The sequence below is a fragment of the Pongo pygmaeus genome, chromosome 2, assembly GCF_028885625.2.
Source record: "Pongo pygmaeus isolate AG05252 chromosome 2, NHGRI_mPonPyg2-v2.0_pri, whole genome shotgun sequence".
NCBI lineage: Eukaryota > Metazoa > Chordata > Mammalia > Primates > Hominidae > Pongo > Pongo pygmaeus.
Window position 1 is genome coordinate 106,704,747 of NC_085930.1, and position 13,847 is coordinate 106,718,593.

Sequence of the window (13,847 nt, forward strand, 5' to 3'; positions counted from 1 at the left end):
GGAGGCTGAGGCAGGTGGATCACAAAGTCAGGTGATTGAGACCATCCTGGCTAACACTGTGAAACCCCGTCTCTACTAAAAATACAAAAAAAAATTAGCCGGGTGTGGTGGCGGGTGCCTGTAGTCCCAGCTACTCGGGAGGCTGAGGCAGGAGAATGGCATGAACCCGGGAGGTGGAGCTTGCAGTGAGCCGAGATCGCGCCACTGCACTCCAGCCTGGGCGACAGAGCAAGACTCCATCTCAAAAAAAAAAAAAAAATCTAAATTGATATTTACATAAATTATAGATTTTTTGATTGTAGAAAACTTAGAAACTACAGATCAACATGTATCTGTGCATGTCATGCTGTTTTGTAACCTTTTTTCTTGAGCCGTGTCATGACTATCTTTTGGTAAATACACTTTCATGAAGTTATCTATGGCAGCTTAATATTTCTTTGAGAGTACCATGATTTATTTTTTAGTCTTGAGGTTTTTTGTTTTGTTTTTGGCAGACCAGTTTTTTCTAATGCCTTAAGTACCCACTAGCTATGGGCTTCCAGGTGGGATGGGTGCAAAGTTCAACTTGTCAGTGTAGAGCACCTTGGTTAGGTTCTGCAGTGTCTAGGATGAGAGTGGGTGCAGACCACATGATGCAGATGTGATGGTAGCTCCGGCAGGGCAGGGGCCTCATTTAACTAACACTCAGCCCTGGTCATTGCCTGGAACAGCCGTTGGCTGCTTATAAGCCATCCCTCAGGGGCCTTTGGGTAGGCCTTGGTGCCAACATGTGGCCATAGCTGTTGATCTGTCTTGGTGGGCGCTCCCATACAGATCTCATCCTCAGCCAGCTCTGGCTTCTCCGGCCTCCTTGTTTTTAAGGCAAGGGCTTGACTATACTACTTCTGAAGCTCCTTCTGCCTCTAAGATCTGTGACCTAAAATTGTAATTTTTAGGGCTGAGGAAGGCTTCTCCTGGCAGTGGGGAGAGCTGAGAAGCTGGGCTCCCGTTGAGGGAGGGAGTTTCCAGGATGATGCTGTAGGCTGAACTCCACTGTGGGGTAGGCTGCAGGAGTTTTTCCTTTGAGGAACACTTGAGCACTCAGAGCCCTGGCAGAGCCACCTGCAGCCCTGGCCAGGCCCCAGTCACTGTGTCAGGTAGCTTCTCTACTGCAATTGCTGGTTTGCTGGTCCCTGAGGAGCCAGATGCAGGAAGCTGATGTGGGGTCCACCCCTAGGCCAGAGAGCAGGGTGTGGATTCTGCCTCCGGCTCTTCCTTCAACTCTGGCACCTCGGATAATCTTTCTGGACTGTTTTCCACATTGAGAAAATGTCAGTGACAACCTCTCCCTCTGTGGAAGGGTGGTCTCGAGAGGTGGCCTCTGAGAGGCCATGTGTGGAGGCTGCCCCTACTGGGGAGGGCGCTGTATCTCATGCTTTCTGGCCTGTGGTTTCAGGTGGGGGCACAAAGGTGCTCCCACTCCTTTTTCTGAAACCTGCTGAGGACGCATTTGCTAGGGCTTGCTTGGAGGCCTGTCCACCCCCTGGGGCTGTGATGTGGCCCTGTCCTGCCCATGGTCACTTCTTGTGTCATGTGCTCCAATAGACCTTGTCCTCTTTGTGTGGCCAGAAGGACAGGAGTCTTGGGGTGGGCTGGATAAGAGAAGGGAAGGGAGATTTTATTGCCTTACACTGTACCTGTTCTTCAGGCTGGGCCACAGTTGCCTTGCTGGGTGACAGCTGGAGGACAGTCTCCTCTGCCCACGAGTGGGGAAGCCACTGGGCTCTTTAAAAGTCTCATTTGCTACAAAGCCAGCCATTGAGTGTTCTAAAGAAAAATATCAACCACCAAACAAAAACATCCCTGTACTAAATTGTCCTTTGCCCTCATAGCCTGGTGGTACTTTAGGCCACTCTAGGGCACTCTGCCAGAAGAGATCCCAGAGGTGTTGTAGCTATTATGAATTATGCTGCCAGGATCGTGCGTATGTAGAATGCTTTGTTTTGCTTGCTCCTGTTTTGTTACTATTTCTATGGAATAATTTCCCCAGAGCAGGGTTACTGGGTCAGGGGGTTTGAACATTTTAATGGCCCTTGAAAGAAAAACCAGATCAGCCTCTAGAGCAGTTGTGTACCTCATTTGGGGTAGCTGCCTCTCCCCTCATTTTCATGCTTCTGTCGGGTCTGGCCTCTGGCAGCAGCAACTGAAGCCTTGTTATTTATATTGGGGACAAGGGGTAGGTCTCTATATGCAGAGCCTAAAGCAAACAGAGGATTATTAGGGGCGTGTTTGAGTGTCATGAGTGTGTTTTCCTGGCAGAGCTCCAGTGTCTCTGTACTCTGAATATTAAAAATGAAAGTGTTCTTTGGTCAAAGTTGCCAATCTTTCTGGTCAGTGGTGGCCTCTGCAAGGCCTGCAGGCGCATCCTGGGCATGGCCTTCCCTGTGGTCTGTTACTAGGAGGAGTGCCTCACAGCAGTTCTCTCTCTGGCCCGTGACGGGGCCTGTATGGGCAGGAGGGACCAGGGTGGCCAGGTGGAGGACCTTGTTCTCAGGGAACAGGCCTTGTGGGACTGTCCTGTCCTTATCCTCTCTGCCTCCCTCCAGGGGCCCAGGGCAGGGAGTGAATGTGGAGTAGCCTCAAGATACAAGGGGTGAGAAGGGAGGCTAGCGCCCCAAAGGATAAGCCTGGTAGCATGAGTGAGTGAAGTGGGCCAGGGTTCCTTGAAACCCCCATGAGCAGTGTAGGCTTTGAGGCCAGTTTGCCAGGGATGGGGTTGGATCAGATTCATAATCTCAAAGCTTCCTTTCATTTCGTCATTCTAGAACTCTACTGTGGTTCTATACTTGACAGAGAACATCAACTTTCTCCACCTGCTTCCTCTCAGTGGCACATGTGAAAAAGTACCCTAGGGGTGATTTCCCCTGAACCTCCCTGGCCAGCCCATGTCCCGGGCTCCTGCAGCTGGCCTGAAGCAGAGTAAAGTAAATAGAAAAGGTCAGCTACCCATTTTAGAAGGAAACTCTATAGAATGCGAACTTGGCATTCCCTGTTGCTTTGCCATAAAGAAGTTGCTTAGGGGTTGGCTGCCCCGGCCCAGCCACATTCCTGCCCTCTCTATCTGCTGGGCACAACTTCTTTGCTTCCAAATGTGTTCTCAAGTCATTGAGAGGCTCAGAGAGCCCCAGGCTACCCATAAAGCTCTTTCTTGAGTGCCTTCTGAATTCCTTTATCCAGCTTGAGGCAATGTATGCTGAGCCCCTCCTGGAGCTGCCTGGTGCCTTTAGGGCAGGCTGTGAAAGACAGACATGCAGCCGACACAGGGCCACATGCGTGGAGTGGGGTCTGCTGTGGAGAGGGTAGAGAGGCAAGTGGGGCAAAGGGGGCCCCGGAGAAGGGCGGTCACTGTGCCTCAGGGTGAGTAGGGACACTGGGAGGGGCCCACAGGGCCACCTCCTGGAGCTGGCTCTTTAAGCGTGATGGACAGGGAAGTGTGTAGCTGAGAGGGTGAACAGGCTGTGGGGCCAGGACCATGTGAAGAAGCTTAGACTTGTTTTGGGGACACTGGGGTCCCTGAGTCAGAGGGAGGGCCAGTGGAGGCACTGAGGTGGCTGCTGTGTCTGCTCTTGTGGAGAGAGAGCAAAGCTCCACCCTGGCTTTGGCTGCCGGTATAGGGTGGACTATGGGTGGCCTAGGGCATTTGGTGCAAAGGATAGTGTCTTAGAAGCCATTGGGCTTTCTGGACTGCCCTCCTTCCCATAGACTCTGGGGCAGAAAGCCCCAAAAGCATGGCCTGGTCTCTGCTTCCCTTTGGCTAGGGGACAGCCTGGCCCTAAGCCACAGAGACTGGCCACCAGCAGAGCTGAGGTGCTGGTGCTGCCTGACTCAGAACCCTGCCACAGTCCTCTGCTGCCTTACGGCCCCTCTGCCTGTTGCCTCTTTACGTTTTTGAGTACTTTGTTGGTTGTTTCTGTGTAGAATTATACTGATTAGAAATTCTGGAAACTACAGAAAATCAAAGAAGCAAGTAAAAATCACTCAGAGCTGGGCATGGTGGCTCATGCTTGTAGTCCCAGCTATTCAGGAGGCTGAGACAGGAGGATTGCTTGAGCCTAGGAGATCAAGTCCAGCCTGAGCAACATAATGAGACCCCCATCTCTTTTTTTTTTTTTTTTGAGATGGAGTCTTGCTCTTCTCACCCAGGCTGGAGTGCAGTGGCACCATCTCGGCTCACTGCAACCTCTGCCTCCCAGGTTCAAGTGATTCTCCTGCCTCAGCCTCCTGAGTAGCTGGGATTACAGGCACCCACCACCACGTCTGGCTAATTTTTGTATTTTTAGTAGAGATGGGGTTTCACCATGTTGGTTGGCCAGGCTGTTCTTGAACTCCTGACCTCAGGTGATCCACCCGCCTTGGCCTCCCAAAGTGTTGGGATTACAGGTGTGAGCCACCATGCCCAGCCAAGACCCCCATCTCTTGAAAAAAATCACTCCTGAAAAAGTCACTCCTAGAGATAACCACTGTCAACATTTTTGTTGTTTTTATTTCTTTTCTTTTAGCTAGAGCTAGTACTTCTCCCCTTAGCAACTTCCTCATTCTAAAATGGGGGTGGCAGAACCATTGTTTGGCTCCAGTGGTCCTCAGAAAGGTGGCTTCCAGATGCCAGTGACTGCTGGTGAGTGCAGGCTGCTTCAGTATTTCCTGGCCAGCTGACAAGGTGTTAGGTGTTGGCCTGCCCTACTGGTCTGGCTGGCACCATCTCGTCACACCCTGCCCAGTCTCCAAGAACTGTGGTGGCCCCAGACACTGTAAGGCTATGGGAGCCCCTAGGATGGCAGCCTGGGCCTGCTTTGTGTGTGAACCTCTTGTCCTACTATTTGTTTCTTGACTTTCCTTTTTTATCTCCATTCTTGTCTCCTTTTGGATTTTTTTGTTTTTAATCATTCCACTTTCTTCCTCTGTTAACTTGTTAATTGTATGCTGTTTTCCCTTTCTTTTAGTGATTTCCACAGCCATAACAACATACATCCTTAACTTATCAAAGTCTAATAGAAAATAGTAGCATTTTTACCGTTTCCTCTACAGTGCTTAGGACCTTAGAACACTTTAAGGCTATTTGCCACTCTGCCTTTTATACTATTGTTGCTATATTTTAAATACTATAAGTTATTATTACTGTTTTATACAGTCAATATTCATTTAAATTCTCTTTTCCCCCTGCTTTTTTTATGAGACAGGGTCTTGCTTTGTCACCTAGGCTGGAGTGCAGAGTGTGATCATAGCTCTCTGCAGCCTTGAATGCCTGGCTCAAGCAATCCTCTTGCCTTAGTCTCCCAAGTAGTTGTGATTACAGACACAAGCCATTGTATTTACCCTTTCTGAGGCATTTTATTTTTTCCCTGCAATTCCATGTTTCCGTCTGAGATCATTTTCCTCTAGCCTAAAGTATTCCTTTTAGTATTTCTTGAATAACAGATTAATTGATAACTAATTCTCCTAACCTTTCTTTGTCTGAAAGTCTTTCTCTTGAAGGCTTCTTAACTAGATTTAGAATTTTGTGTGACATTTATTTTGTCCACACTTCTGAGATACCATTTCGTGGTCTTATGGTTTCCATAGTTTCAGTTGAGAAGTCGGCAGTCTGTTTTAGTTTCTGCCTAAACACACATTTTTTTTTTCTCTCCAGGCCCATGAGATTATATGAGGTTGGTGCAAAAGTAATTGTGGTTTCTGCCACTATGTTCAATGGCAAAAACCACAGTTATTTTTGCATCAACCTGATGGGAAGCTCTGCTCAGTCTCTCAGCTTTTCAGCTGCTGCATGTAAATAGACATGCTTTAAGGGGAAAGAGGGACGTAATGTCAGGCTCACTTTGTTGTACTTCCCCTATCTCCATGATTGCAGCCCCTGAAATCCTTGCTGTCTTGGTACTTCTCTAAAGCCAATTAAAATATACATATATAATTTTTTTTTTTTTTTTTTTTTTTGAGATAGTCTACAGCCTAGGCTGGAGTGCAGTGGTGCGATCTCAGCTCATTGCAACCTCTGCCTCCTGGGTTCAAGCGATTCTTCTGCCTCAGCCTCCTGAATAGCTGAGATTACAGGCATGTGGCACCACACCCAGCTAATTTTTGTATTTTTAGTAGAGACCGAGTTTCACCATGTTGGCCAGGCTAGGCTCAAAGTCCTGACCTAAAGTGATCCACCTGCTTTTATAAGGGAGGTTAAATCTTGGGCCTGTGTTAGAAAGGCCAGGTCCCCAAGCTGAACCCCCCATGCTCCTTGACCTCTCCCAGAGACTCCTGTCCTTTGGTAGTGGTGGAATTCCGGGGGTGGGCAGTTAAGTGGGCATTAGGGAGGGGAAGTCTGTTAGCTCTCCAAGCTAAGGGGACTGGAGGTCAGAGAAACTGCACCATTTTCACGCGATCACACAACAGTGGCTGCACATCAGATTAGCCCTCCAAGAGTGAATCTGGGGAGGGCGTGGACCCAGCTTGATAGAGCTGGATGCTCCCGGCACAGCCTTAATGTTTCTAAATGTGGAAACTGAGGCCCAGAATGAGACCTTCCCATAGTGGTCGGGATCTAGATGTTCTTGGCTGCTTGGCCAGTGCTCCGCTCTGGGGGTGGCAGGACACAGTGGGCGCAAGGCTCTGCTCCCGCCTCTTGCTTCTGGTTCACTCCTCCAGTTGGCCTTCTGAAGCCTCGGGCAGTGGTTGGGTCTGGAGGCATGGGTGCGTGTTGCTGCTGTGAGTTCTGGGTACGGTTCCCTGTGGCCTCTCCTCTCTCCTACTGATTTCTCACAGAACCCTGGAGACAGTTTCTGAAAGCGACAGTTTTTTTCTTACTAATCCCTGCAGTTTTCTTCCCACACCCAGTTTCTCTTCCTCATTTCTCCCCACCCTGTTGTGAATGAAAGCCTTTGCACCCAGTCATGCCCCACTTTGTCTCCCTGTACCTCTGTGACCTGACATATACCCCCAGGCCCGAGGCAAGCGTTCAAGGATGGGGGACCGGGTGGGGTATCTCTGTGCCTTCTGGGAGTGCAGGTGGGCTTCCTCCACACAGGCGAGGCTGGTACTGCCCCGTCCCCCGCCAGTGGTTCAGCCCAGCCCCAAGGCTCCAGGCTCAGGGGCCCTGGCAGGAGGGAAGGAGACGGTAAGTAAGCTGGGGGCAGGAAGCAGGTGGAGCCCTTGAATAGGAGAGTGAATAGCATCTGAAAGCCCCTGAGTCCAAAGCACTGCCGCTTGCTAGCTGTGTGGCCACAGACACCCCTGCCTCTGGGAAAGCTTGCTTTTGCAGGGCCTGAGGAAGTCAGCAGCACTTTTACCTGGTCCAGACAGAGGGCTTGGGAGATGGCAGACTATGGGAGGCCTGTTGGGAAATTGTTTCCTACCTTAGAGGCCCAGGACTTTTCTGAGGGACCAGTGGTCAAGAACTGAAAGAGGTACTGGGGAAGGAGGAGGACCTGCGGCCTAGTCTCACCTGGCCGGCATCTGAGGGGCCACTCCTGCATCCCCTGGGGCTAGGGGTCTGTCCCACTGCCTCTGCCTTGCCTTTCTTAGACCCAGCAGCCCCCAGGACCTCTCGCCCTGCTGCCCTGTGGAGTTACCAGGGACACATTTTCCTGGGAGCCTGCTTCTGTGTGTGTGGGGCTAGGATTTGATGAGCCTCTGAGCCAGAGAGGACCCCAGTGAGTTCTTGGTTCAGCCACCCCTGCCTGAAAAGACTGAGGCAGGAAGAACATAAACACATAGTAGCTAGCCGCAGCTCCCGCCGGGAGATTCTGGCCCCTTGTGGCTCCTCTCTCTTCATGGAGGCCTTGGGGGCTGTGCAGTTCTCACTGCTGTCCTGGTGGACTGTGGCCTTCCCAGCCTTGCACATGGTCATGCCTATTTTCACAGCCCTCACGGGCCACTCTTAGCAGTCTTGGAGCCGAGTCAGCCTCTCGTGTGCTTTGTGCCTTGACCCTGTCCGCGTCATCTGCAGGCCCAGGTGCCACCTCCTCCTGGAGTGCCTCCCCTCCACATTCCCACAGCTGTAGGCAGCCGCGCCCCTCTGGAGCCCTCCAACACCTGCTTGTCTGTCCACATGTCACTCCTCACTGCTGCATGCCCCTGGCCCAGCACACCCAGATGCTTTTCTCTAAGTAGTTGAGGCGTATTCCATGGCATGAGCCCCAGGGCAGGAAGGCTCTGAAGAGGGGCCAGACTTGGGGAATTTGTGGGTGACCACTGGCCTTCTCTTTTGGGAATCACTCAGCCTAGGAGCTTTAGCCCTGGCTAGGAGTCATACATTGCCTTGAGCTCAGATGTGCAGCCACTGCTGTGTGATCCTATGAAAAGGGTACAGTCTCTCTGACCTCCAGTCCCCTTATCTGTCAAATGGTATGATCCAGGATAGACACCCTGTGCTCCCTAGGCGTCCTTAGCCCAGCTCTGGAAGAGAACCGTACTCCAACAGAGTAGACAGGGCCTCTGGAGGGCAGCCAGTCCCGCTGAGTGGCAGGAGACAGTGCCAAGGGGCCTGCCTGATGACACTCCATTCTGTGCTTCTCCTCCTTACCAGGCTATCTCCAGAGAGCGCAGAGGAAAGTCAGGAAGTCACGGACTATGCAAATTGTATGAATGAATGAATGAGACCATGTCACACACTGACTTCATCTCTGCGTGTTCTCTATTCTTGCAGGGAACTTAGGCTGCGGAACTATGTCCCGGAGGATGAGGACCTGAAGAAGAGGAGGGTGCCCCAGGCCAAACCGGTTGCAGGTAAGCAGGCTGCCCCTCTCCACCTCTGCTTCCTGGCACTGTCAGCCGCCCTTCACCTCAGCAGGCTTTGCTCTCTGAGAATAACCAGCAGTACCAGGACAGGAATTGGGCCTGCAGATTCTGGCCCCTTGTGGCTCCTCTCTCTTCATGGAGGCCTTGGGGGCTGTGCAGTTCTCACTGCTGTCCTGGTGGACTGTGGCCTTCCCAGCCTTGCACATGGTCATGCCTATTTTCACAGCCCTCACGGGCCACTCTTAGCAGTCTTGGAGCCGAGTCAGCCTCTCGTGTGCTTTGTGCCTTGACCCTGTCCGCGTCATCTGCAGGCCCAGGCGCCACCTCCTCCTGGAGTGCCTCCCCTCCACATTCCCACAGCTGTAGGCAGCCACGCCCCTCTGGAGCCCTCCAACACCTGCTTGTCTGTCCACATGTCACTCCTCACTGCTACATGCCCCTGGCCCTTTGTTACCATCTCATGGCAGATGCGCACAGTCGGCCTTCGGCAGCAGCAGAGGCTGTCGGGGCACTGAAGAGGCCTCTTGTGCCTTCTCAGTCCTCCTCACACCCTGAGATCGAGGCCTCCCAGGGATCTGAGTGGGGTTTGAAAAAGGCCACATCCTCTCAGAGGACTCCTGGCTGAGAAGTGGATGTGGTCATGGGGCCCTTGGGCAGCAGGGCAGGGTGATGGGTCCTGTGGGCCCTGGGGGGGTCAGAGACAGGGGCCAGTCACTCAGCCACACACAGCAGTGGACAGGCAGTGTGGAGCACTGAGGCAGGGGAGAGGGCCTGGCCCAGGGCTTGCCTAGTCTCTTGCCATGGCGTGGGAGCAGCACAGCCACCAGGAGCTTCTGGCCGTCCACACCATTCATGCCAGGAAGTTTCTTAGTCCTGCGGATCCCTGGGCCCTTGCCCTGGAGGGTCCCCGTTTTAATTCTTTATGTTTTTTTTTTTTTTGAGACGGAGTCTTGCTCTGTCGCCTAGGCTGGAGTGCAGTGGCATAATCTCGGCTCACCGTAACCTTAGCCTCCTGGGTAGCTGGGATTACAGGTGTGTGCCACTGCGCCTGGCTAATTTTTGTGTTTTTAGTAGAGACAGGGTTTCACTATGTTGGCCAGGCTGGTCTTGAACTCCTCCTGACCTCAAGTGATCCACCCGCCTTGGCGTCCCAAAGTGCTGGGATTCCAGGTGTGAGCCACTGCGCCTGGCCTTGTTATCAACTTTCTTTGAATTGCATAAGTAACAAGTGAATAAATACATTTATCTTGGGAAAAAGTAAAGTGTTGCCCATTTGGCCACATCCCAGTCTGCTTCCCCACCTCCTTCATCCCTGAAATCCAGACACTTCCCCATGACTTGCTTTGAGGTTTGGACCCCACCTGGTAGGGTAATGGTGCAGTGGGGGACAGTAGGCAGGACAGAGAGGTGAAGAACTGCCCAGGTCAGGGGCAGCCCTCAACTCTCATCTGTGTCTGGAGGGAGGTGAGGCAGAGCGGGAGGGCACTCATGGGCCCACTGAGTGCCAGGGGTTGGAGGAAGCCCACAAAGCCCAGAGTTGTTAGTGCTTCTGCCATTTGTCCCCAAGGGGCAGGACCCTCCTAGTCAGATTGCTCAGAGGACCACTATGCTGGCAGCAGCTTGGAGGAGCTGGGAGGTGCCTGTGCCCTGGTCTTGGGAGCATACACCTAAGTTGGGATGGAGGAAAAGCCACCTGTGGCTCTGGCTAGGCCGGGACCCAGAGGACATCCTCAGAGCCCAGGAGCCCTGGGATTGTGTGAGAAGCCAGTCCTCACTTTGTATGTATCCAGGCAGCTCTCTGGTCTCGTAGTTATTGTCAGCATCCATGCTTCCTGACTGACTATGGCTGGCTGCCTCCTGCTGTCCCATTCTTGGCCTGTGGAGACTGCTTCATCCTGGGAAACCCAGGCCCCTCCTCCAGAGCTGCCTTTGCAGGGTCTTCACCTCTGGCTGGTTGGGGGCCACACAGAGGTGGGAGCAAGGAAGCCTGGGGTCCCGTCTCTCACTGGGGGCCACGGTAGGCAGTGTCCCTGCGGAGTGGCAGCGCCTTTCCCACAGGCCTTCTCTGTTTTATTGCACCCTCTAGTGGAGGAGAAGGTGAAGGAGCAGCTGGAGGCCGCCAAGCCCGAGCCCGTCATCGAGGAGGTGGTGAGTGCCTGGGCCACCCTGGCATCCTCGCTGCTTCTGTGTGTTCTGTTTCTCTTCGCCACTTGCTCTTCCTCTGCCCCCCATTCCTTCTTGTCACTTCTTTATTCCCTTCCCACCTGCCTCTTTGCCCTCATCCCTCTCCTTCCGCCTTCTCCTTCTCCCATTTCCCTCCTTCTTGAGCCTTCCCTCCCCCTTGTCCTGGGGCGGCCCCTCCACCCTGATGTGTGTCTCCTCCTTTCCCAGGACCTGGCCAACCTCGCTCCTCGGAAGCCTGACTGGTGAGTGTTGCCCGTGCAGGGCTGGTGCAGGCTGACTCGGGGGCTCTTGGTGCCAGCATGGGCCTGGGGCTTGGCCCTTCCTGCCGTCACAGTGCAGAGACTGGCAGTACAGACATAGAGTTACATGAGATAGCTACTGTTGGAAACCAGTGCTGAGGAGGACATAAGTGGTGGGATGAGAGGAGTGATGGGGGGGGCTTAGGCGCGGGGAGCAGCAGGCCCCTCATGAAGGCCCTCCTGAGAGGTTGAGAGCCCATCTGCTCCAGAGCTCCCATTTGAGCAAGGCCAACCACTGTCCTTGGGGGCCAGGGGTGGAGGGAAGGGCAGACACAGTTTTCTGTTCCTGTTCTACCACCATAGCTTGTTCCCTCTGGCCCTGGTTTCCTCCTCTCTGAAATGGAGGTCGTCATCCTTCTTGCTAGGCTGAGAGAGAGTGGGAGAGAGGGTGCTGTGGGCCGGGAGGCTTGTTGTCTGTCTTCACCTTGAGCCGGAGGTAGGGCTATATCCCTCTCGCCTGATTCTGGGTCGAGTTAACACCAGCTGTTTTAATTTGATGAAACAAAAGCATGGGGCATATGTCCTGGGAAACCCAGAGCCAGAGAGAACGGGCTGAGTGCTTGTGCACTTCTGGATGCCCACAGTGGAGGGGCTGGGCCAGTGGCTGGAGGAGGAGCAGGGCCCACAGTGGGCAGGAGCAAGTCACTCCCTGATGGTGACCAGAGGACCAGAGCAAGAGAGGGTCCCTGAGAAACCATCCACCTTTGCCTTAGCTCAGTCCCTTGTGTTGGGTGGGTTTGTGGTGCTAGTCCCCCTGCCTTAGTGGGACAGGGAATGATGGTTTGTGCTGGGTTTCGGAGGGTACGGAAGGGGAATGTCCTGGCCTCTTCCCCAGGGCAGCCCCCTCCAGCAACCGAGCATGACTCCTAATGCCAGAGGGCTGCAAGAGGGGAGGGGGCCCAATGCCACATCAGGTCAGCCTTCACCTTCCTGCTTCTCCCTGCCTCCCTGCTCCAGGGACCTCAAGAGAGATGTGGCCAAGAAGCTGGAGAAACTAAAAAAACGGACTCAGAGGGCCATTGCCGAGCTAATCCGTAAGTGCAGTGCCTGGGAAGGTGGGGTCCTGCCCACTGGGTGGTGGCCCAAGCACAGGGCCCCTCCCCATCCCTTCTGTCTGCCTTCCATCCCAGGTGAAAGGCTGAAAGGCCAGGAAGATAACCTAGCCTCTGCAGTGGATGCTGCCACCGAACAAAAGGCCTGTGACTCCGACTGAGGCATGCCCTGCACCACCACTCGCCCATCAGGCCTGTCCTCCAGGGGATGGTCTTGGGCAGGGATGGGGGCTAGGCTTGCCATCACCTCCAGTTTGGCTTCTGAGCAGAGACTCCCTGCCTGTCAAGTCTGAAACCCCCATGGGTGAGGTCAGCTCCTTGTCTCCTGGGTGGCCCCTGCCATTCTGAATGGAGGCAGAACCAGCAACAACTCTGGGTGTGCTTGTGTCTGCACATGTGGATGTACATATGTCTGTATATATGTATATATTTTGAACTTTTTTAAAAAAAATCTGGAAATAGAGACAAGTAAACCCCTGTGTGTGGCAGAAATGTGTCAGATATTTCCTAGGTCTGAGGGTACAGTGGATTTGGGCTCCACAGGATGGAGACAGGGTGACTGCAGAGGTGGTACTTAATATGTATGAATAACCCCTGTGTTGGGCTGGGTTCTCTCACTCAAGGCTGCCTTCTGCGGCCAAGTCCTGGCCCAGTCCATGGTCAGTGCTGGTCATCTCAAGATCCTTGGGTGATAGAGACAGAGTCTGAGAAAGTTCTTTTAAGACCTCCCCCAGACCTAGGCCTTGTAGTAGTCTATGGAGTAGCTGGAGAGGCTCCCACCCTGGTCCTCTGGGGATCCTCACAGTGTGAGAGAGACTGGGCCTTGGCAAGCCCCAACTCAGGGCCACTCCAGATTTGATGTCTCTGGCACTGCTTTCCCCACTCTCCCCAGCCCCAGGCGGCCTCTGTCCCTACTCCACCAGTCAGAGCTAGACTGTGGCTCCCCTAGGACAGAGACCCTGCATGGGAGGGATGGCCCATTCTGCTAGAGACGGGGACGTTGTAGGCTGGGTTTCAGGTGTGGTTGTGGACCCTAGATCCCCAAGGTTCTGGCTTTAGGACATGAGCCTTCTCTGTGGAACTGACTCTCCAGGGTACCTGGCTGGCTGCATCATCTCTGACTGCAGTACCGGTGGCCAACTGGACTTGCATCTCCTCCAGGATGCTTACACCCTTGAGTTTCCTTTGGGATTTCTCCTTGAGCCTCCTGCCTCTGCCCTAAGCCATCTAGTGTGTTCTTCCTCTCCACAGTGTTCCAGAAACACAATGGCCCATCTCTGGCAGACAGTGCCAAGTACCCTGGTCATAGAGGCAGAGTGGGTTTGTGCACACAGAGACTAGCACGCTCACAACCAATGAAAAACCCTTTAAGTTAAAATTATGCAACTATTCTTGGAAGGTAATTCCTGTGTGGAAAAGAAACAGAAACTTCTAGCTGTGGGTGAGGGCTAAAGTGGTAGCTGGCCACCTTCTGCATTGAGTAGTAAGACAAGACCAAGACCCTGACTCCCACATGGGGCAGAAACCCTTCCAGTATTTCCTAGGTCCAGGG

The 13,847-nt window shown here is 53.2% G+C and overlaps 1 protein-coding gene across 19 annotated transcripts in view; it reads left to right on the forward strand.

Moving 5' to 3' along the window:
* CCDC12 (coiled-coil domain containing 12) overlaps positions 1-12,787 on the forward strand; it is a 57,946-nt gene extending 45,159 nt beyond the window's left edge. For 10 of the 19 annotated variants that reach the window (XM_054481919.2, XM_054481924.2, XM_063661237.1 and 7 more), the window contains 2 exons: positions 8,669-8,748; positions 10,847-11,190. In XM_054481919.2, the coding sequence (XP_054337894.1) occupies positions 8,669-8,748; positions 10,847-11,190 (424 nt within the window). Of the gene's footprint in view, positions 1-8,668; positions 8,749-10,846; positions 11,191-12,200 lie in introns of those variants that run through there. The other 9 variants (XM_054481932.2, XM_054481923.2, XM_063661242.1 and 6 more) reach the window with 2 other exon arrangements.
* Positions 12,788-13,847: the final 1,060 nt, after the last annotated feature.